Source organism: Mustela nivalis (assembly GCF_964662115.1).
Source record: "Mustela nivalis genome assembly, chromosome: 20".
Taxonomy (NCBI): Eukaryota; Metazoa; Chordata; class Mammalia; order Carnivora; family Mustelidae; genus Mustela; species Mustela nivalis.
Window position 1 is genome coordinate 7,472,796 of NC_139039.1, and position 25,285 is coordinate 7,498,080.

Sequence of the window (25,285 nt, forward strand, 5' to 3'; positions counted from 1 at the left end):
TCTCAGGGTCCTGGAATCGAGTCTTGCATCAGGCTTTCTACTCAGTGGGAAGTATACTTCTCCCGCTCCCCCTAGACTCTCCTTATGCTCTCTCCTCCTCTCTCTCAAATAAATAAAATCTTTTTTAAAAAAATTAATTAAAAATTTTAAAATGAGGGGAGGAGTCAGGATGGCAGAGAAGTAGCAGTCTGAGACTACTTCAGCTAGCAGGAGATCAGCTAGATAGCTTATCTAAAGATTGCAAACACCTACAAATCCAACGGGAGATTGAAGAGAAGAAAAACAGCAATTCAAGTAACAAAATCAACCACTTTCTGAAAGGTAGGACTGGCGGAGAAGTGAATCCAAAGTGACAGGAAGATAGACCCCGGGGGGAGGGGCCGGCTCCCACCAAGCGGCGGAGCAACAGAGCACAAAATCAGTACTTTTTTTTTTTCTTTAAAGATTTTATTTATTTATTTGACAGAGAGAAAGATCACAAGTAGGCAGAGAGTCAGGCAGAAAGAGAAGGGGAAGCAGGCTCCCTGCTGAGCAGATAGCCCAATGTGGGGCTCGATCCCAGGACACTGAGATCATGACCTGAGCCGAAGGCAGTGTTTTAATCCACTGAGCCACCCAGGCGCCCCCAAAATCAGAACTTTTAAAGTCTGTACCGCTGAGGGACATCGCTCCAGAGGCTAAACCGGGCTGAAGCACACGCAGGCTCAGCATGACCTCAGGTCCCGCAGGGTCACAGAAGGATCGGGGGTATCTTGAGGGTCGCAGAGCTTACAGGTATTAGAACGGGGAAGCCGGCTACAGAGACAGAGCCGAGGAGTGAGATCCCGGCTCAGGGTTACGTTGAATCGGTCGCAGGCTCGGTGAGCTCGGAGCGTGGCCGGAGGCCAGGGAGACGGGAGTAATTGGGCGTGGTTCTCTGAGGGCACATTGAGGAGTGGGGCCCCAGGCTCTAGGCTCCTCCGGGCGGGAGACCGGGAGGCTGCCATTTTCATTCCCATCCTCCAGAACTCTACAGAAAGTGCTCAGGGTACAAAAGCTCCCAAAAGCAAACCCAAGCAGATTACTCAGCCCGGCCCCTGGTAAGGGTGGTGCAATTCCGCTAAGGGCAAAGACACTCGAGAATCACTACAACAGGTCCCTCCCCCAGAAGATCAACAAGAAATCCAGCCAGGACCAAGTTCACCTACCAAGGAGTGCAGTTTCAATACCAAGGAGAGCAGCAGAATTCCAGAGGAGGAGAAAGCAAAGCACAGAACTAATGGCTTTCTCCCCATGATTATTTAGTCTTGCAGTTAATTTAATTTTTTTTTCTTTTTCAATGTATTTTCTCTTATTCTGCTAAATTTTTTTTAACTTTTACCCTTTTCTTAACATTTTTTAACTAGTTTATCTAATATATATTTTTTTCTTTTTTATCCTTTTTCTTTATTCGTTTTCTTTTTCTTTTTATCTTTCTGAACCTCTTTTTATCCCCTTTCTCCCCCCTCACGATTTGGTTAAAGAATATTTTCCTGGGGTTGTTACCACCCTTTTAGTATTTTACTTGCTCCTTCATATACTCTTATCTGGACAAAATGACAAGGCAGAAAAATTCACCACAAAAAAAAGAACAAGAGGCAGTACCAAAGGCTAGGGACCTAATCCAACAGACATTGGTAATATGACAGAGCTAGAGTTCAGAATGACGAATCTCAAGGTTCTAGCCAGGCTCAAAAAAGGCATGGAAGATATTAGAGAAACCCTCTCGGGAGATATAAAAGCCCTTTCTGGAGAAATAAAAGAACTAAAATCTAACCAAGTTGAAATCAAAAAAGCTATTAATGAGGTGCAATCAAATATGGAGGCTCTCACTGCTAGGATAAATGAGGCAGAAGAAAGAATTAGTGATATAGAAGACCAAATGACAGAAAATAAAGAAGCTGAGCAAAAGAGGGACAAACAGCTACTGGACCACGAGGGGAGAATTCGAGAGATAAGTGACACCATAAGACGAAACAACATTAGAATAATTGGGATTCCAGAAGAAGAAAGAGAGAGGGGAGCAGAAGGTATACTGGAGAGAATTATTGGAGAGAATTTCCCCAATATGGCAAAGGGAACAAGCACGAAAATCCAGGAGGTGCAGAGACCCCCCCTTCAAAATCAATAAGAATAGGTCCACACCCCATCACCTAATAGTAAAATTTACAAGTCTTAGTGACAAAGAGAAAATCCTGAAAGCAGCCCGGGAAAAGAAGTCTGTAACATACAATGGTAAAAATATTAGATTGGCAGCAGACTTATCCACAGAGACCTGGCAGGCCAGAAAGAGTTGGCATGATATACTCCAAGCACTAAAGGAGAAAAACATGCAGCCAAGAATACTATATCCATGTAGGCTATCATTGAAAATAGAAGGAGAGATTAAAAGCTTCCAGGACAAACAAAAACTGAAACACCAAACCAGCTCTACAGGAAATACTGAAAGGGGTCCTCTAAACAGAAGAGACCCTAAAAGTAATAGATCACAAAAGAACAGAGACAATATACAGTAACAGTCACCTTACAGGCAATACAATGGCACTAAATTAATATCTCTTAATAGCTACCCTGAATGTAAATGGGCTAAATACCCCAATCAAAAGACACAGGGTATTAGAATGGATAAAAAAACAAAACCCATCTATATGTTGCCTACAAGAAACTCATTTTAAACCCGAAGACACCTCCAGATTTAAAGTGAGGGGGTGGAAAAGAATTTACCATGCTAATGGACATCAGAAGAAAGCAGGAGTGGCAATCCTTATATCCTATCAATTAGATTTTAAGCCAAAGACTATAATAAGAGATGAGGAAGGACACTATATCATACTCAAAGGGTCTGTCCAACAAGAAGATCTAACAATTTTAAATATCTATGCCCCCAACGTGGGAGCAGCCAACTATATAAACCAATAAATAACAAAATCAAAGAAACACATCAACAATAATACAATAATAGTAGGAGACTTTAACACTCCCCTCACTGAAATGGACAGATCATCCAAGCAAAAGATCAACAAGGAAATAAAGGCCTTAAATGACACACTGGACCAGATGGACATCACAGATATATTCAGAACATTCCATCCCAAAGCAACAGAATACACATTCTTTTCTAGTGCACATGGAACATTCTACAGAATAGATCACATCCTGGGTCCTAAATCAGGTCTCAACCAGTATCAAAAGATTGGGATCATTCCCTGCATATTTTCAGACCACAATGCTCTGAAGCTAGAACTCAATCACAAGAGGAAATTTGGAAAGAACCCAAATACATGGAGACTAAACAGCATCCTTCTAAATAATGAATGGGTCAATCAAGAAATTAAAGAGAATTAAAAAAATTCATGGAAACAAATGATAATGAAAACAAAACGGTTCAAAATCTGTGGGACATAACAAAGGCAGTCCTGAGAGGAAAATATATAGTGATAACCAGCCTTTCTCAAGAAACAAGAAAGGTCTCAAATACACAACCTAACTCTACACTCTAAGGAGCTGGACAAAGAACAACAAAGAAAATTTAAAACCAGAGGGAGAAGAGAAATAATAAAGATCAGAGAAGAAATCAAAGAAATAGAAAACAAAAACAAAAAATAGAAAAAAATCAATGAAACTAGGAGCTGGTTCTTTGAAAGAATTAATAAGATTGATAAACCCCTGACCAGACTTATCAAAAAGAAAAGAGAAAGGACCCAAATAAATAAAATCATGAATGAAAGAGGAGAGATCATAACCAACACCGAAGAAATACAGACAATTGTAAGAACATACTATACGCCAACAAATTTGATAATCTGGAAGAAATGGATGCATTCCTAGAGGCATATAAACTACCACAACTGAACCAGGAAGAAATAGAAAGCCTGAACAGACCCATAACCAGTAAGGAGATTGAAACAGTCATCAAAAATCTCCAAACAAAAGCCCAGGGCCAGACGGCTTCCCAGGGGAATTCTACCAAACATTTAAAGAAGAACTAATTCCTATTCTCCTGAAACTGTTCCAAAAAATAGAAATGGAAGGAAAACTTCCAAACTCATTTTATGAGGCCAGCATCACCTTGATCCCAAAACCAGACAACGATCCCATCAAAAAAGAGAGCTATAGACCAATATCCTTGATGAACACAGATGCGAAAATTCTCACCAAAATACTGGCCAATAGGATTCAACAGTACATTAAAAGGATTATTCACCACTACCAAGTGGGATTTATTCCAGGGCTACAAGGTTGGTTCAACATCCACAAATCAATCAATGTGTTACAACACATCAATAAAAGAAAGAAGAACCATATGATACTCTCAGTAGTTGCTGAAAAAGCATTTGACAAAGTACAGCATCCCTTCCTGATAAAAACTCTTCAAAGTGTAGGGATAGAGGGCACATACCTCAATATTATCAAAGCCATCTATGGAAAAACCCACCGCAAATATCATTCTTAATGGAGAAAAACAGCTTTTCTGCTAAGGTCAGGAACATGGCAGGGATGTCCATTATCACCACTGCTATTCAACATAGTACTAGAAGTCCTAGCCTCAGCAATCAGACAACAAAAGGAAATTAAAGGCATCGAAATCGGCAAAGAAGAAGTCAAACTATCACTCTTTGCAGATGATATGATACTATATGTGGAAAACCCAAAAGACTCCACTCCAAAACTGCTAGAACTTGTACAGGAGTTCATTAAAGTGTCAGGATATAAAATCGATGCACAACAGAAATCAGTTGCATTTCTCTACACCAACAACAAGACAGAAGAAAGAGAAATTAAGGAGTCAATCCCATTTACAATTGCACCCCAAACCATCAGATACCTAGGAATAAATCTAACCAAAGAGGCAAAGAATCTATACTCGGAAAACTATAAAGTACTCATGAAAGAAATTGAGGAAGACACATGGAAAAATGTTCCATGCTCCTGGATTGGAAGAATAAATATTGTGAAAATGTCTACGCTACCTAAAGCAATCTACACATTTAATGCAATTCCTATCAAAGTAACGTCCATCTTTTTCAAAGAAATGGAACAAATAATTCTAAAATTTATATGGAACCAGAAAAGACCTCGAATAGCCAAAGGAATATTGAAAAAGAAAGCCAAAGTTGGTGGCATCACAATTCCGGACTTCAAGCTCTATTACAAAGCTGTCATCATCAAGCCAGCATGGTACTGGCATAAAAACAGAGACAGAGATCATTGGAACAGAATAGAGAGCCCGGAAATGGACCCTCAACTCTATGGTCAACTAATCTTCGACAAAGCAGGAAAGAATGTCCAATGGAAAAAAGACAGCCTCTTCAATAAATGGTGCTGGGAAAATTGGACAGCCACATGTTGAAAAATGAAACTGGACCATTTCCTTACACCACACACGAAAACAGACTCAAAATGGATGAAGGACCTTAATGTGAGAAAGGAATCCATCAAAATCCTTGAAGAGAACACAGGCAGCCACCTCTTCGACCTCAGCCGCAGCAACGTCTTCCTAGGAACATTGCCAAAGGCAAGGGAAGCAAGGGCAAAAATGAACTATTGGGCTTTTATCAAGATCAAAAGCTTTTGCACAGCAAAGGAAACAGTTAACAAAACCAAAAGACAAGTGACAGAATGGGAGAAGATATTTGCAAACGACATATCAGATAAAGGGCTAGTGTCCAAAATCTATAAAGAACTTAGCAAACTCAACACCCAAAGAACAAATAATCCAATCAAGAAATGGGCAGAGGACATGAACAGACATTTCTGCAAAGAAGACATCCAGATGGCCAACAGACACATGAAAAAGTGCTCCATATCACTCGGCATCAGGGAAATACAAATCAAAACCACAATGAGATATCACCTCACACCAGTCAGAATGGCTAAAATCAACAAGTCAGGAAATGACAGATGCTGGCGAGGATGCGGAGAAAGGGGAACCCTCCTACACTGTTGGTGGGAATGCAAGCTGGTGCAGCCACTCTGGAAAACAGCATGGAGGTTCCTCAGAATGTTGAAAATAGAACTGCCCTATGACCCAGCAATTGCACTACTGGGTATTTACCCTAAAGATACAAACGTAGTGATCCAAAGGGGCACGTGCACCCGAATGTTGATAGCTAATATGTTATATTACTATTAGAAATACAAAACACGTAAGACAGGAAATGAGTTTTTAAATATCCTCATATAAAAGCATAATCCATAGAAAGCATAAAATATCATAATAGATTTAAATACAAATATACCTTCCCTGAGAGCTGAATGGCTTTTCCAGTTCACTACCTGCATCTGGAAATTTCAGGGCCCAAGGGCTATTTTAATTCTTAAATAGTCGCTTTCAATATAAGTACTACATACTTTTAAAACTGTATAAAACTTTTTAAAGTCATAATTTTCACATCTTCTTTATTTCTGTGTGTTTTATATTTTGGTTACTTGGCCCCTTTCAGACAAATGATTTGCAAATATTTTATGTCCAATAATTTCTTTGCCTAACTCTTATTTCTCCCTTCCTCTCCTCTCATGTCTCTCTCTCTCTCTCTCCCTCTTTCAACTTAATAATGGCAGCTTTGAGTCTATCTAGAAAAACGTATGTCCATACCCTTAATTAGAGCTCTGCCCTGAGTAACTTTATCTAATTGAGTTTTACTGACACATTGGTATTCAAACTTTTTAAAATTCCATTTCTTAACTATTTAGAATCTGGAATCAGTCACCTTTTAAAATCCTGAAAGGATCTTAATTTTTTGGATTTATTCCCTATCATTTCTTTTTGCAAACTGGCCAATTGTTTGCTGAAATTATATCCTTCTCTTAACACTTTGCCAAATCTGGGTAATTAAACTGACCTCCACTGCAGAAAGATAACATTCTGTTATCTAACTTCTGTAGAATGCAATCAATCATACAGTTTACTGTAACTTTATGAAATAAAACTATGAAATGTTTTGTAACTTCTAGTTGGTTTCAATTTTTTTATTAACATATAATGTATTATTTGTTTCAGGGGTACAGGTCTGTGATTCATCAGTCTTACACAATTCACAGCACTCACCATAGCACATTACCATCCCCAATGTCCACCACCCAGCCACCCCATCTCTCCCACGCTCCTCCCCTCCAGCAACCCTCAGTTTGTTTCCTGAGAGTAAGAGTCTCTTATGATTTCAATTTTTGTCATCTACTATCCATTACCCACTGTTCATTGACCAGCTGGTCAATCAAGGACATCTATTTTAAGTTTGGTATGACAACACTTTTCAATTTCTATATAAGTCAATTTAGGCTGACCAGGTTATGGAATGATAATAAAGAAAATATTAAAGCCTTGGTGACTTAACACAATAAAAGTTTATTTTTTTTTCATGTAAATTCTGATGAGGGTCACCAGGAGCTCTCACTGAAGTAGTGACTCAAAGATCCAGGTTCCCTCCAACTGGTAACACCATAAACTCAGCTTATGGCTTCAAAGATGACTGTGGTATCAGAAAAGAGAGATGGAAGAAGGAGAGCAACTCTTAATTGCCTTGATCCAAAAATTGCACACATCATTTCTTCTTAACCTCATAAGCAAGAGATAGTTTGGGAAAAGGCCGAGAAATGTAGGCAAAAGGTGGATACTCAATGAGCATTAAGGAATGCACCATGAAAAAAGGAGAGAAAATATGTATTTACAGCAAATGTTAGCTGAAGGAAAGTTGATGTAGCTATGTTAATATTAGCATAAATAGACTTCAATGGGTCAAAAGCATTTAAGTAATAAACAGAAACCATTATGAATGCAAATGAATGAAGCTGGAACTCTACTTCACACCATATAAAAATTAACTTAAAATGGATCAGCAACTTAAATTTAACAGATAAAACAATAAAATTATTAGAAGAAAAGACCAGAATAAATCTTCATGATTATAGATTTGGCAATGGATTCTTAGATATGACACCAAAAACACGAGCAATATAAGAAAAAAATACATATACTAGATTTCATCAAAATTAAAAACTTTTGTGAATCAAAGAACACTCCCAAGAAAGTAAAGACAGCCTACTGAATGAGAAAAGATACTTGCAAATCATTTCTCTGAAATAGGTCTAGCGTCCAGAATATAAAAAGAACTCTCACAGCTTGACAACAAAAAGAACAACCAATTTTAAAAACAGACTGAACACTCATTTCTCCAAAGATACACAAATGGTCAATAAGCACATGAAAACATGCTCAATATCACTAATCATTGGGAGAATGCAAATCATAGCCAAAAAGAGATAACATGATATATCCACTAGGAAGACTATAATCATAAAAAAAAATTAAATAAAAATAACATGTGTTGGAAAGATTGTGTAAATTTGGAACCTCCGTACTCTGCTGGTAGGAATGTAAATTGTATAGCCACTATGAAAAAGTGTGACAGTTCCTCAAAAAAATTAAAAATAGAACTACCATATGATTCAGCAACTGCTCTTCTGAATATTTTTGCAAAAAAAATTGAAAACAGAGACTCAAACAAGTACATGTCCATATATGCTCATGGCAGCATTCCTCACAATATCCCAAAAGAAGATGCAAGCCAAATATCCATCTACAGATGAATGGATAAACAAAATGAAATATATATTTATCCATTTATATTCCACACAATAGAATATTACTCAGCCTTAAAAATTGTGACACCTGCTACAACATAGATGACTATTGAGGGAGCCATGCTAAGTGAAATAAACCAGTCACAAGAAGAAAAATACTCCACAATTCCAGTTATATGAGGTACCGACTATAATTTAACTATAGTCCTCAGAGACATAAAGTAGAATGGTGGTTTCTATGAGCTGGGGGAGAGGGAAATGAAGATTTAGTGTAAAATGGGTACTGAGTTTCAGCTCAGAAAGATGAAAAAAGTTCTAGAGATGGATAGTGGTGACAGCTACACAACAATGTGAACGTACTTTATGCCATTAAACTGTACTGAAGAATGGTTAAAATGAGTACCAAACAGAAAGCATACAGATGAAAAATACAATAAGTTAACTGAAAATTTCAGTAAAGGGGTTTAACAGCAGACTAGACATACAAAAGCTAAAGGAGTTCATCATTATTAGACCAGTCTCACAAGAAATGTTAAAGAGAGCTCTTCACGCTGAAACAAAGGATAATAATTAATAACACAAAAACATAAGGAAATAGAAGACTCAGATAAAACTAGAAAAAAATCTACAAAAATAAAGGGTAACTGAATATAAATATTTTCGTCAATGAATTTCTACTTAAAAAGCAATAAACTATAAAAATCAGTGAGAAAAATAGTTAAAATGGTAAATTTTATGTTATGTATATTTTATCACAATTTATAAATTGTATAATGGGTATAGCACTTCCATTTTGCAACATAAAAAGGTCCTACAGATAAGTTACACAATAATGTGGATGTACTTAACATTACTGACCTGTATACATTTAAAAATAGTTAAGAAAGCAAGTTCGCAGGAAACCAGACTAATAAATAAAAATCAATCACTTTCTTACACATCAGCAATGAACAAGTAGAATTTGAAACTTAAAATACAATGTCATTTATATGAGCATCCAAAAAAAAATGACTTAGATTAGTCCATGTTCATGGAGAGTATAACTCAATTCTGTCAAAATGTCAGTTCTTCTCAACTTGACTCTATAGATTCATTACAATCTTAACGAAAATCCCATTACCTCATTTATTCTAAAGTTTATATGGAGAGGCAAAAGACCCAGAATAGCAAATTCAATACTGAAGGAGAAAAATAAAGATGAAGACTGCCATAACCTAATTAAATGACTTGCTATAAAGCTACAGTAGTCAAGAAAATGTGGTACTGGTCAAAGAATAAATAAATAGATCAATCAAACAGAATAAAGAGCCCAGAAAAAAATAAAAAGCCTACATAATATAGTCAACTGATCTTTGATAAAAGAGCAAAGGCCATACAATAGAGCAGATAGTCTTTTCAATAAGCAGTGTTAGGACAAGTGAATTTCCACATGCAAAAAAAAAAAGTCAGACTTCATTAAAATCAACCTCAAATGGATCAGAGACTTAAATATAAAATACAAATTATGATTAGGTATGGCAATAATTTTTTAGATAAAACACCCATAATGCATGAAGAAACAAATGATAAGCTATACCAAACTTCTGGGATGCCTGGGTGGCTCAGTGGGTTAAGCATCTGCCTTAGGTTCAGGTCGTGATCTCAGGGTGACAGGATCGAGCCCCACATCAGTTTCTCTGCTCAGTGGGGAGCCTGCTTCCCGCCTCTCCCCCCCACCACCTGCCTCTTTGCCTACTTGTGATCTCTTTCTGTCAAATAAATAAATATTTTTTTTAAAAAATGAAAAACTTCTGCTCTGCGAAAGACAATGTCAAGAAAATAAGATGACAAGTCACAGACCACAGACCAGGTGAAAATATTTGCAAAAGGCGTATCTGATTAAAAAACTGTTTATTCAGGGGTGCCTGGGTGGCTCAGTGGGTTAAAGCCTCTGCCTTGGGCTCAGGTCACGACCCCAGGATCCTGGGATCAAGCCCCAAATCTGGCTCTCTGCTCAGCAGGGAGCCTGCTTCCTCCTCTCAATCTGCCTGCCTCTCTGCTTACTTGTGATCTCTGTCTATCAAACAAATAAATTAAAAAATCTTTTAAAAAAAAACTGTTCATTCAAAATATACACAGAACTTTTTTTAAAAAGATTTTTATTTATTTAACACATAGAGAGCAATCACAAGTAGGCAGAGAGGCAGGGGAAAGCAGGCTCCCTGCTGAACAGACAGCCCGATGTGGGGCTTAATCCCAGGACCCCCGAGACCATGACCTGAGCTGAAGGCAGAGGCTTTAACCCTCTGAGCCACCCAGGCACCCCTATACACAGAACTCTTAAAACTCAACAATAAGAAAATGAAGAACCCAATTTAAAAATGGGCAAAATACCCGAACAGACATCTCATCAAAAAAAAAAAAAAAGAGAGAGAGAGAGAGAGAGAGATGGCATATAAGATGAAAAGATGCTTTATATCATATGTCATTAGATAATTCCAAATTAAAATGAGGTACCATTACATACCCATTAAAATAACCAAAATCTGTAACACTGACTACACCTAATGCTGGAAAAGATGGGAGGCACAGGAACTCTCCTTCATTGGTGGGAGTGCAAAATCATATAACCACTGTGGAAGATAGCTTGGCAGTTTCTTACGAAACTAAACATACTCTTACAGTATAGTTTCTTACAAAACTAAACATACTCTTACATACTCAACAATCCTACCCCTCGGTTTTTACTCAAAGGAGTTGAAAAACTTTGTCCAAACCAAAAACCTGCCCATAGATGTCTCTAACAGCTTTATCCGTAACTGCCAAAACTTGCAAGCAATCAAGATATCCTTCAGTAGGTGAATGGATAAACTGGTACATCCAGATAATGAAATGATACTCAGTCCTAAAAAGAAGTAAGATATCAAGCCATGAAAAGACACAGAGGAACCTTAAATGTATATTTCTAAGTGAAAAAAACAACAACAATATGAATGATTCCAAGTATATGACATTCTGGAAAAAGCAAAACTACAGATACAGAAAAAAAGTCAGTGTTGTTGGGAGTTAAGAAAGAGGGAAGTATGAACAGGTTGAACACAGGATTTTCAGGACACTGCAACAACTCTATATACCACAATACATGTCATGACATGGATACATGTCATGATACATTTGTCAAACTCAAAGAATGTACACAGGCAGAGTGAATCCTATAGTAAACTATGGACTCTGGGTGATAATAATATGTCACTGTGAGATCATCGATTTCAACAAAATACCAAATGTAACAAATGCGTGGATGTCAATAGCAGAGGGAGTATATGTCTAAGGATAGCATGTATGGGAAGTCTATATTTTCCTCTTAATTTTGCTATGAACCTGTAACATTCTAAAAAAACAAGTTTATTCATTTTTTTAAATTGTTAGGATGATAAATTTTGTTATGTGCATTTTACTATAATTTAAAATTAAAAATTATAAAACAAAGGTACTGCATTAAAAAAAAAAACTCATGAGCAAAATATCCAGAGTTCAAGATCCCGTGAATTCTTAATAGAACATATTCTGAAAAGTTCAATGACATTTTTTAGACACCATACTGCAACTAAGTTTTATCATTTGTCAAGTATTGATGTAGTATCCAAAGGATACTGGTAATTATCTGAAAAGGCTATTAAAATACTCTTCCCTTTTCCAACTATATAAGCTGGATTTTCTTCATATACATAGCAACAGATTCAATGTAGAAATAGATACAAGAATCTAGCTATCATCTATTAAGCCAGACATTAAAGAGATGCAAAAATCTAAAATCATGCCAGTGTTCTAAATTCTTGTTTCAGAAGATAGTTATTTTTTACATGTGTAACTTATGTTACATATAATAGATCTGTTACTGTCATTTTTTAAAAAGAATTTTATTTATTTATTTGACAGACATGGATCACAAGCAGGCAGAGAAGAAGGCAGAGAGAGAGGAGGAAGCAGGCTCCCCACTGAGCAGAGTGCCCAACACAGGCCCCATCCCAGGACCCCGATATCATGACCTGAGCCGAAGCCAGAGGCCTTAATCCACTGAGCCACCCAGGCGCCCCTGTTACTGTCATTTTTAAGTGAATTAATAAAAATTCTTAAATTTCTATATTAATTTCCAAAATTACGAATATTAACCGACATAAAATGTAAGCCAAAGCTCTTTGAGAATTTCTATAATTGGTAAAGAAAAATTGTTTGCAAACCACTGTATTAAAATATTGTGTGTTATGGTGAAGATCTATGTCCCCCCAGAATTTCATGCTGAAGTCCTAACCCTAATGTAATGTTATTTAGAAATGGGATCTTCGGAAGGTATTTAGGTCTAGGGGTGGCCAAGAAGGTGGATCTCTCGGGATGGGATTAGTGCCCTTGTAAGGAGAGTTTGCTCTCTCTCCCCCCACAAAGAGGCCATCTTAGTACACAGCAAGAAATCAATGGTCTATTAACCAGGAGGAAAAGACCTCACCAGACCCCCACGATGATGGCATCCTGGGCTGACTTCCTATCTTCAGAACTGAGAGAAAATAAACTTGTTATTTAAGCCACCCGGACTAGGGTATTTTGTTATGGCAGCTCGAGGTCACTAATATAGCATGCAATAGCAGAAAGACTGGTAACAACCCAAAAGTCCATTAATAAAGAACTGGCTAAATAAACTGTGGTACCTCCAAACAAGGGGACGCTGGGCCAATCGTGGAAAAAAGACACCCCATGCGCTGACCCTGACACCGGAGGGCAAGAATCAGAACAGTGTATAAAAAGGGAAGAAAAATAAGAACGTATCTAAAACGTTTGCTTGCATCTAAACCACCCCTAATATATTTTAAAATTTTGAGGCTGCTTTACACGGTTCTTTGTATCCTGTCATAATGTACCTTTGTCACAGCACAGGAGCCGCTGCATTTTTTCCCCTTAACTGAAGGACAAATTATTTCGCAGGTATGCCAGACACGTTACGTCGGAACAAATGGTATGGGAGGACAGGACTGCTTTTGTTTCCGTCTCCGTCTGGATTTTGAGTGGAGTTCAAGAGGCTCTGGGGTGCTGCTTCTGGTGCAAGAAACGTTGGGGCAGTTTTGTGAAGTGCAGGAAAGACCTACAAGAAAGGCCACCCCCACCCCAGATTCCAAAAAGAGATTTGTCCTTGAGCTCATCAAGGTTCTCTTTCCCTCTGGGGAGTCCCTTCTCTATCCCTACAGAGCCCCCCCCCCCAAAAAAAAAGCCGGGTTCCCAGGCTACCGCGGGGACCTCAATGGCGTTGGGCCACCATGCGACGGAAGCAGATCCTTCTTGAGAGAAAAACCTTCGTCTCACAGACCCCGTGTAACAAGGTCTCCGCGGCCTTACCGGGTCCTGAAGCCAGCAAGCCAAGGAGCCCAGCCAGCAGCAGCAGTAGGCGGAGCATGGCGTGGCCCCTGGGCTCCGGGAGCCGACTGAGCCGGCGACAGTTGGGGGCGCTCGGAAACGCCGCGTCCGCCGCGCACCCGCGCGCGCTCGTGGGGCAGAGGTCTCGCGAGGTCGCTGCGACCACGGGCGCGCCGGGCAGGCCGGTTTAGGCGGCGAGGTGGGCGCTCCCTGCCCGACGGGGATGCTCGTCGCGGGCAGGGAGCGCCCACCTCGCCTCCAGCCTAAACTTCTCGGGCCCGACCGAGAGCCCGCGCCGTGCGCGGGTTTATCCCGCCGCCGCTGCCGTCGCAGTCGCGGTCCCCCACCAACCTGAAAGAACTAACTAACGCACTGATTGTAGTCTGTTCTGTAGCACACGCTTCCAGGTGTTTAAAAAGACGATCGTGCAGTACTTTCTGAATTTAAAACTATATGCACGCACACACTCATTATTTACTAAAGCCGGGTTTCTTAAAATTAAAAAAAAAGGGGGGAGGGTGGGGGCAGAGGTGTGAAAAAGATTCCAAAAAGGGGAACGTGAGAGTCTGTTATCTTTGAAAAGAGTCGGCCACGGTTGTTTTCGCCCATACCTGTGTCTACTTTTCCTCCAATCAATCTGGTTCTTCACAAGCCCTTGGCTAGAACTCACAGGATACCATTCTCTTGTTCAACCCCTTCTCAGTACTGCGAAAACTTATGCATGTAGTGAATGAGGCGGAGAAAGATTCTCAGCCCGAGTTCCAGTACGTATATCCCAGCAGAAAAATTTGCTAAATTCCAAGCCCAAACTGACACCTATTTTCTGCTACCCCGATCCTTTGGCCACTATGACTTCTCGTCTTTCCTAATAAACATTGCCTTATTCCCTGGGACTGCGATGCCTCCTCCCTCACCTCCAGTCTCCAGCATATGCACTATCTTTTAATTCTTTTGAAATACCAAAGAATGAATTAATAGGTAATGCTTCTATTAACAGAAAGGCAGACACAGAAACTGAAAGGCTGGGTGGCAACACAGAAAAGCTCACTTTTAGGGAACCACTAGATCTAAAACAGTTTCGATGCGATTTTACTGATGCATAAAATTCAACAGGCCCATCTAAACCTAAAAAGGATTAGCATGAGCAAAAACAAGGCAGCAAAAATCTACACTCAGCTTGTATCCCAACAGAACAGCCAATGCTAGACTAACACTGTTTCTAGGCAGTAGTTGAGTCAAAAGCTGGTTTCATCTTTCTTCATAGTATTAGAAAAACAACTACAGTAAGTATTTAGACCTGTAAACTAGTGGTATTTTGAATGAAATTCTGGTTTATTTATTGTTTCTCTTCTTCAACCTTTCCTGTTTAAATCTTTCATAGAGCAAACTTTATAATATTCTTCTGTATATAGTTCTCCCCAGAACAGGAGTTAGATGTATGATCCAGAACGTATGTATCACAGTGCTTAATGATAGCTGCAAGATCGTAGAGTTTCAGTAAACATTTATGGAATGTAATATAATAGGATTTGTGCTTAGAAAACTTGGGCTGTGCTTAACTATATGGTTAGAGACCCAGGCATATGCTTGAGAGAAGGGAAAATGCAAAATCCTGAGCAAGGTAATTTTGTGACCATATAGTCAAACAGTGATATCAAAGTCACAGATAACTGATCTAATTAATCAAATGTCCTTAGCAGGCGGCAAAGAAGCCTCTTAATATTTGCAAATTTTGAAGTGACATCTATGGCCAAGAAACTTAACAATTTTTAACAGCAATCCAGAATAAATCAAGGAAAACCTAGATGAAAAGCATGGAAAACATATATACAAAAGTAAAGGAAGTTCTGACTGATCAAAGTCTTTTAGAAAAACTTTCTAAATACTCAAAAATCCAAGGATTTATCTAATTCTGAGAAAGGCTTTCAGTTATATAGTTAAAATATAACCAAGATTTCAGTGATTCAAATTATAGTTGCAAAAATTAAGACTATATGAGAGAAAGACACAAACATTTTAGTCTATTAATTCATTCAGAGATTTAAATAAAATGAAGAATCTTCATTTGGGATTGTTTACAATTTTTTTCAAAAAAGGAACATACATTAAAGACTGTGTTTACTTCATTAATGAGTAAAGTGGTGAGGTATTAAAGCCAGCTCAAAGGAGAAGCTAAAGATCAGGAATATTCAATTAAATGTGTTACTGGAGGAAAACAGGGAGGGACGTCAGCTGAACCTCTGCAGGGCAGATTTTCATATCTATGGACAAGAATTACTTTGCATTCCCATCAGTTATCTACAGTGATAAAACTATTTTACTATTGTAAAATAGTTCCTATGGAATCCTATAGCCAGGGAAGGTGAGTTCTCTTCTAGCTCTCGGTCTAAACTCTAGACAATGCATACACTGAAGTACAAATTTCCCCTATATTTCTTATATCTTGTTGTCCTTTTTATGGACTGCCTGGCCTGAGTATTTGTCCACCCACATCCTATATGTAATTTTTAGTATATACCAGACTGTTAAAATAATGTATCATCTTCAAAGAACTTAAACATCTGTCTTCTTCAAAACTAATCTGTTTTCCTTTAATAACAAAAAAGGCACTGTGCACAATTTGGCAGAAGTCTGAAAATTAGTGAGATAATATCTAAAAGTTTGACTAGTACTTTTATCTAGAACTAGTATGATGTTTTAATTAATTAGGTTATAAAAAGCTGGATATTTAGGAAGTTACTGGGCGACACAAAACAGAATTTCAAGTCTTTTATTTACTGCAAATGTTATATTTGTATATGTATATATACACAAACAAAAATTTTTGAAAAACTAATGAAATTCAGTTAATAAACCTATTATTAAATTTTATTATGAAAGGTTATGAAAATTTTTTGAGTGTTTAAAATTTCACCATCCATATCATTTTTTCCCAAGTAAAAATTCATTTTTTACACAGCTGGAATAGTTAACTCCTACACACCTCACTAATTTTTTTGCTTTATCTAAGAAAAACCTTTTCTAACTTCTTTTCTCCAGCCTAATTTCTTTGAAAACATTAGTTACAACAGAGACATGATCCAGCACACCTTAGTAAATGTAAACATTCTAAATCATATTAATAGCAAGCTTTGAAGTTTCAGATTTTAAACTTAAAGTGCTCATGAAATTCTCAAGTGGTTTTATGACATCTCAATTTGACTGAATATTATAAGAGCTCCTGCTTTGTCACAGAAAGGTTTCAACAGCATATCTGATTAGTTCTATTAAATACTCCGTACCTTAAAGTTTATTTAAAATAATGCCATTGTAAAAGAATGCCATGCTTTAACATGATTCGTAATAGAAATTCTATTATTAAATTAATTTTTCTAATATTCATTATCCATAGATAGACCCATAGACTCTATTATCTCTAGAATCCATGGAATCATTTATCCATAGAATAATCATAAAAATGGAAGACAATAACTGTGTGTGAATACACACATACACACTTTTAGTATACTTTGTACACTCAAAACAAGATGATGATATATAAATTGTGGGTTTTGCGCATTCTTCTGAAGACAGAATATTCCTTTATTTGTGTAATGAATGAGATAGACAAGATTCTAGCATATGATGATTATTAGTCCGTGCAAGATGAAAAATATTAGATATTACTGACAGCTAATTAGTTTTCACAGGTATTAGATAATCACATGTTCAACCAGAAACTACATTAATGGCAACTAAGGTCAAAATTCAGAATTACATTTAAGCACTTAATGACAAAACGTAATTTAAGAATCATTACAATACCATGTTTAAAATAACATAATCCATGTTTGGTGGGTTAACCTCACAGAATGACTGAATAAGACTTATTCAGTGGTGGGAATGGAAATGTTATTCTAAATGCCCTGGCTTTTTACTGCATTTCGTATATTTCTCAATTCCCATTACTCAATTTCTGTTTTTCTGTGTTAGCGAAGTTTGTTTTGTAGTACTTTGTTTTCATTCATAGTTGCAGCAGGAAGAAAGGCTTTTCAAGAAAATATCAGGAAAAAAAAAACATATTAGCTCAGTTCCCTGAAGATGTTTGCAAAAGTAAAGATTAAAAAAAAAAAAAAAATCAAGTGAGAGAACTATATAAAGGAGGTGCAGGTGCAGGACGAGCAGGAATTAAATTTCCCTGAGATGATACTTTCGGTTGTGGTGGAGGTGGCCTGTGAGGGGGAAAAAAAGACATTTAATTATGTGTTTCAACTGAATAAAATACTACTACTTCATTACAAGCCCAATGTAACACCATCTATAACACTGCTGACAATTCTTAAGAGTACATTAGAAGTACATTACATTCTGAGATTATTATACAACTTATATGCAATGGTTAAAGGATGCAATCGGCATCTAAAATGGCATAACTATCATAATAGAGTAATGGTATTCTATATAATCAAAAATATATGAAGGTTCTGGTTTATATATTTTTAAAAGGAATAGCACACGAAATTGAAAACTATAAAAGACAAGTAAGCTCACTAGCTCCGTGTATACAAATAAAGCTGAAATTCCAACTCATTCAAAACTAACATCCACTCTGAGAATCAAACCTGCCATGACTTCTATACATGTCCTTCACCTCTATACCCTTCCTCACCCTCTTCATTCAATTCTAGGATTCCTCTACTCCACTAACACACCAGAACATTACCTGATGAATATCTGTCTCACAATTTATATAATTCTGTCTTGATGCGCAGCCACTCTTATTACATTAAAGGTTCTACAGGAGGACACTCCTCAATGTTGCCATTCAGTTGCAATTTGAAGGATTTCGGGGGGTGAGAGGGATAAGATGCACTTTATATATTGCAAAATATCATAGTTAATGTTCCTCCTTGCTGATTTTAAGCCCATCCATTTAGAAGTGAAAGATATTTCTGTTTTTGAACTCACATATGATTCTTTCATTAAAGTTTGTAGTTCTGGGCTGAAAGTCTCAAACTTAACTATTAACTCAATGACATAATCATTAGTCATTTTAAAGTCTGTGTCTGATAATGCTCCTCACTAGATTACCCTCTGAGTTTGTTTCTGTCATCTGTGGCTTTTCTTGTTTTAGTCACATTTTCTTTTCTTGTAGATCTGCTCTTTTGACTGGAGCCAAACATAAAAAATTGTTGAAATAAGTTAAGGATCTAGTTTATCCTTATTGCTGGGTCCCAACACAGTGCCTGGGATGATTACCAGGCTACCTCCTCCTTGGCTAGGCCCCAGTTTTTGTCCCCTCAGCCCTGTGAATTTGTTGCAAGCTCTCCTCAGCTTCCTAGTCTCTCAGTTCTCATGTTCAGAATTTGTAGCCACTTCCAGGACAGAAAAGTGTTCCCCAACAGCTGGGATTATGTCTATACTGCCTCCTTTCCTGGGCCCCCCACACACTTCCTCCTCATTTCCTTGGTAGTTCTCTCAGGCCTTCAAACATGTATTTTCTTACACTGTCTAGCTTTTCTAGCTGTCCCTAATAGGAGGGCTGGTCTAACCCATCTGGTGTGCCATTGCTGGATATGTTAAAGGCCCCTGCTGCTGAATCTTACATACACCAAAGGCTGCAGCATCATTTGCTTGTCTTGCTCAGGCTTCTTTAAAATTTTATGTCGACACTGCACTAATATGACAAAACTTACATAAGAAGTTCTTAAAAACTTTTCTAAAAATTGTGTTCTATCTAACCACTGGCAAGAAATACCCTGTACTAAATTAAATACAAAAGTCAAATATTTGTATTTAATTTAACCCTGAGTTTTATTCTGGTAAAGTAATCTAAGTGAATTCACTTCAGACCTTGATGGGAACTGCTGAGGCTGCTTGGCTGCATAAGTCGGTACTGGAAATCTGTTTGCATAGATAGGCTAAAAAGGAAAAAAACAGTTATTACCACAATGCACTCATAAATATGTTTCCTATACATAAAGTGATCGATATATTTTAAATCAGTGAGTAGATGATTTACAATGCTGGTATTTAAAAATATTTTGCATTTTCAACATATCTTTGCCACTGAATGTAGAATACTTAACTCTTTTCAGGCTATATTTTGTAATTCAATAATACTATTTATAATCTTGGTTCCAGTCAACTACATTAGTTAAAAGATAACATATTTGCTATACCAATATACCTATTTTTAAAGACTTATTTATTTATTTGAGAGAGATAGAGAGAGCATGTGTGCAGGTGGAGATGCAGAGAGAGAGACAGAGAGAATCTCGAGCTGGTTCCGTGCTGAGCATAGAGCCCAGTACAAGGTTCAATCCCCCGACCCTGAGATCATGACCTGAGCTGAAACCAAGAGCCAGACACTCAAATGACTGAGCTACCCAGGTGTCCCTACCAACATATTTTAAATAACATCTTCCAAAAATGTATTGCCAAATCTGTTTGGTACCTAACTAGTACTGTAAATACTCCTAATTTACAAACCTTAATTTTGGGATTCATGATATTCCTTCTTTGACAAGATAACTGAAATAAGTTCTATAATAAAATGAGAGATTATGATAAATAAGAAAGTAAAAGTAAGAATATTTTTCACATTTCATATTACATTAGGAAAAGTTAGGGAGGATCAGATGGAATTAATAAATCACCGATGATGTGATCTTGACCAAGACATTGTCTGCTATCTGCTGTTCTTTCCTAAAGCTATTTGACAGGCAAAATATGCCAAGTGTAGGGAGCCTCAGAGGCTCAACTGGTTAAGCATCCAACTCTTGATTTCAGCTCGGGTCATGATCTCAGGGTCATGAATTTGAGTGCTGGGTATTGAGCCTACTTAAAATTCTCTCTTTGCCCCCCACTCCACCCCACCCCTGCCACTTGCATGCTCTATCTCCAAAAAGAAAAAAGAAAAAAAAATATATATATATATGCACAGCGTTGGGGAAGAGCTTAAACATTCTCTGGGTCCTGCTGTAGAACAGGTAGTCTATTATTTTGCCCCATAGAATACTTGCTTATACTGTAAAAACAGAAGGAACATAAGAAAATATCCCATTCCCTTTTCCACCAACCCACAGAAGCAGTGTTTTAAAAGGATAGTTAAACTCTACTTCTTGGAATTTATCTGACATATACTTTTACATGTATCCAAAGACGTATTCAGAAGGATCCTTGATGCTGCATTTTTCTGTGGTAACAAGATTTGGAACAATTGGTTTTTAGATTTGTGACAAATCCATAAGATGGACTCATACATATACAGTTATTAAAAGCATGGGATACATGCTTGTTACTCACAAACAGTGGACTAAAATGTTCCAAGTAGAGAGAACTAAAATGCTGGTTAAAATATTAATAGGAATTTTTCAATGCTTGAATGAGTTCCTAGGGAATAAGAAACATCTAAAAAACCCCCCAAAATAAGAAAGTATGAAAGAGTCCAGAGTACGTAACAGCATTTGTCCTATGAATATCTTCCATCCTTGGTGGGCTACATTATATGTTTTCAGGTAATATATAGACCTAGAAGACAAAACCTGAAGCCTGAGTTGGATGGAATGCTGAATTAAAGACAAAACAGAAAGCTGAGGCCCCTAACAGGCAATATCCTCACTGGATTAACTTAATAAAGAAACATCTGTCCCAAAGAACAGTGGAGAAACTGCCTAAACAGACCTTGGTACTGGTAGAAGGCAAAAAAAAGAAAACTATCTCCCTGGGGAATTTCTAACCACACAACCATCCTCTCAAAGGTTTGGGGGGCCAGAGTTCCTAACACTTGTGTGACCCAAAGAAACACCAACAAAAATTTTAATTTAAAGGCACAGAAGATGGACCATGCCCCCAGGCATGTAGCCAAGGGAAATACATACACTCTCTGTAGGAACTCACTGTAATTCAAGACTGAAATAATTCTTCCATATAAAATTCAAAAGATTGCCAGTTTACAATCAGTATCACAAAGCACACTAGCAAACATGCCATTGCAAGAATCAGTAGAAATAACAACAGAACCAAGACTACACACATTAAAATGATCAGATAAAGCACAAAAAGTAGGTATTTTTATATGTTTAAAGAAATGAGTGCTTTTAAAAATTATAATGAAGCTACAAGAAACTATCATAAATGACCAACGGATTTGAATCTAATTTATCTAACAATGTATCTAAAAACAAGCAGAGGGGAAAAATGAAATGGGGCAAGGAGGAAACTGAATCAGTCCCAAAAATAGAAGAGGCATTGTGGTGTGGGGAGAAAACAGAAGAAACAAGAAAACAAAGAGATCATAAAAATCATATGGTAGAAAAACTATTTTAATAACTGTACTCAACATAAAGTCTCCAGTTAAAAGAAATATTTTTAAAATTTTTTTTAATTTTTAATAGAAAACATAAAAAGGAAAATTACATGTAAAAAGACATAAATATTAAACAAAAAGAAAAAACTGATATTGCTGTATTAATATTTTAAAAATGGATCTGAGATGAGAAATGCTCTTTCCCAATCTCATACATAAATACCAACAGCCAAAAGCCTTTTAAAAATAGCTATCAGGAACTGCTTTAAGGATGTCTCATAATCAACATGAAAAATGTCACTAGAAGACATGGGGAAATATTTAAATATGCCAAGGAAACTGAAAACTTTTCCCCCAAAATCAGGAATACAAGGATGCTTGCTTTTACCACCACTATGCAACACAGTACTAGAAGAGGTAGCCAAAACAACTAGAGGAAAAAAGAAAATAAAAGACATCCAATTTGGAAAGAAGCAGTGATACCTCTACTCACCAATAACACGATCCTATATAAACAAAAAAAACCTGAAGGGTCCACAGCAAAGCTAATAGTACTAAGAAATGAATTCAACAGAGATGCAGGATGTAACATGAGCATGCAAAAATTGGTTTTGTTTCTACACACCAGCAATGAAAAATCCAGAAAGGAAATTCAGAAAGCAGTTCCATTTACAATAGCATCCAAAAGAATAAAATACCTAGGAATAAACTTAACCAAGAAGGTCAAAGATTTGTATACTGAAAATTATAAAACATTGCTGTAAGAAATTAAAGTAAACCTAAATAAATGGAAAGACAACTAGTGTTCATGGATTCAAAGACAATACTGTCAGGATATGTCAGTACAACCCAAAGTGATCTGTAGATTCAACAGAACCCCTCTCAAAATTCCAACAGCCTTTCTTGCAGAAATGGGAAAGTAGATTCTCAAATCATACGGAATCAAAGGGGCTTTAAATAACAAAACAATCTTGAAAAGAAGAAAAAAGTTCGTGAACTCACACTTTGCAATGTCAAAACTCATTACAACCCCACAATAATCAAAATAGTAGAACTGCCTTAAGGATGGAACTAGAGCCCAAATGAACAGAATTGAGAGAACAGGAAAAAACCTATATCCCTATGGCCAACTGATTTTCCACAAAGTTCTAAGTCCATTCAACAAAGAAAGAATAGTCTCTTCAACAGATAAGGCCAAGACAAGTGGATTTCTACATGCAAAAGAAAGAAACCGAATCCCTATTTTATACCATATACAAAAATTATTCAAAATGGGTCAAAGACCTAAATATAAGAGCTAAAATTATAAAACTTTTAAAACATACAAGTAAATCTTCATGTCCTTGGATCTGACTACGGATTGTTAGAGATGACATCAAAAGCACAAGCAACAAAAGAAAAAACAGATAAACTGGACTTCATAAAAGTTAAAAACTCTTGTGCATCAAAGCATCAACAAAGTGAAAGATAAACTACAGAATGGAAGAAAATATCTATAAAAGTGTTAATATCCAGAAAATATAAAGACCTAAAATTCAACAACAAAAAGACAAGCAACCCAATTTAAAAAATGGGCAATGGACTTGAATGCACATTTCCCCAGAGTAGAGATACAAATGGCTAATAAGCAAATGAAAAGATACTCAAAATCATTAATCGTTAGAGAACTGTAAATCAAAACCACAACAAGGTACCATTTAACATCCACTAAGATGGCTACAATAAAGTTTAAAAAAAAAGCAAAAACAGAAAACAACAAGTGTTGACAAAAATGGGAAGAAATCAAAACACTCATGGTAGAAATGTAAAATGGTGTAGCCACTGTGGAAAGCATTTGGTGGTTCCTCAAAAAGTTAAGCATAGAATAACAACATAACATATCAGTTCCACTCTTAGGTATACACCCAAAAGAACTGAAACATAGGTACCATAAATAAATAAATAAATAAATAAATAAATAAATAAGAAAATAGGTACTCAAGCAGGTACATGTACATATATGTTCATGGCAACACTATCCACGTTAGCCACTAAGTAGAAACAACTCAAGTGCCCATTAATGGAATAAACAAAATGTTCTATATATATATAAAGTAATTATGTAATATGTAAGCCATAAGAAGAAATAAAGTTCTCACATACACTACTATAGGGATGAACCTTGAAGACACTGCTATATGAAATAAGACACAAAAGAACAAATATTGTATGATTCCACTAGTAAGAGGTACCTAGAATAGGCAAATTAACAGAAAGTAGAAAAAGACCCTGCATAGTCAAAGCAATACTGAGAAAGAAAAAGAAAAGCAGGAGGCACCACACTTCCTGATTTCAAACTATGCTGTAAAACTACGGTTATCAAATAATACAGCATTAGCAGAAAAACAGACATACAGGGTGATGGAACAGAAAAGAGAGCCCAGAAATAAACCCACACATACATGATCAATTAATTTACAACAAAGGAGCCAAGAATATATGGGAAAAGAACAGTTTCTTCAAATGGTACTGTAAAAACTGGACAGCCACCTGCAGTTACATCATACACAAACATTAACTTGAAATGGATTAAAGATTTGAATGTAAGACCTGAAACCACAAAACTCTGAAAAGAGATCATAGGCAGTAACTTGGAGATGGTTTTCTAGCTGAGATACCAAAAGCAAAAATAAACAAGAAGAAACTATGTCATAGATCAAACTAAAAAGCTTCTGCTCAGCAAAGAGAACAATCAACAAAATAAAAAGGCAACCTACTGTATGGGAAAAAATATTTGCAAGTCATACACCTAACAACAGGTTAATTTCTAAAATACATAGAGAACTAATACAACTCAATAGCAAAATAACAATCTGACTAAAAAATAGAAATACTATATAATCTAGTATTTCCACTTCTGAGTATTTACCCAAGGAAAATAAAAACACTAACTCTAAAAGCTATCTGCACCCCCATTTCCACTGCTACATTATTTACAATAGCTAAGACATAGAAGCAACCTAAGTTTCTGCTGAT

At 36.8% G+C, this 25,285-nt stretch overlaps 2 protein-coding genes across 7 annotated transcripts in view; both read right to left on the reverse strand.

The window, feature by feature from the left end:
- Positions 1-14,100, reverse strand: part of ADAM32 (ADAM metallopeptidase domain 32) — a 197,757-nt gene extending 183,657 nt beyond the window's left edge. For all 6 annotated transcript variants that reach the window (XR_014306696.1, XM_082715368.1, XM_082715369.1 and 3 more), the window contains exon 1: positions 13,963-14,100. Coding sequence is in view for 5 of the 6 variants with exons in the window: in XM_082715368.1 (XP_082571494.1) it covers positions 13,963-14,020 (58 nt within the window). In the remaining variant the exon portion in view is untranslated. The remainder of the gene's footprint in view (positions 1-13,962) is intronic.
- A 2,636-nt stretch (positions 14,101-16,736) lies between these two features.
- The window catches only part of ADAM9 (ADAM metallopeptidase domain 9), a 148,815-nt gene continuing 140,266 nt past the window's right edge, over positions 16,737-25,285 (reverse strand). Inside the window, exons 21-22 of the mRNA XM_082715345.1 lie at positions 19,813-19,880; positions 16,737-18,191 (exon numbers count right to left, since the gene is read on the reverse strand). Coding sequence (XP_082571471.1) covers positions 18,098-18,191; positions 19,813-19,880 — 162 coding nt within the window. The 3' untranslated portion in view covers positions 16,737-18,097. The remainder of the gene's footprint in view (positions 18,192-19,812; positions 19,881-25,285) is intronic.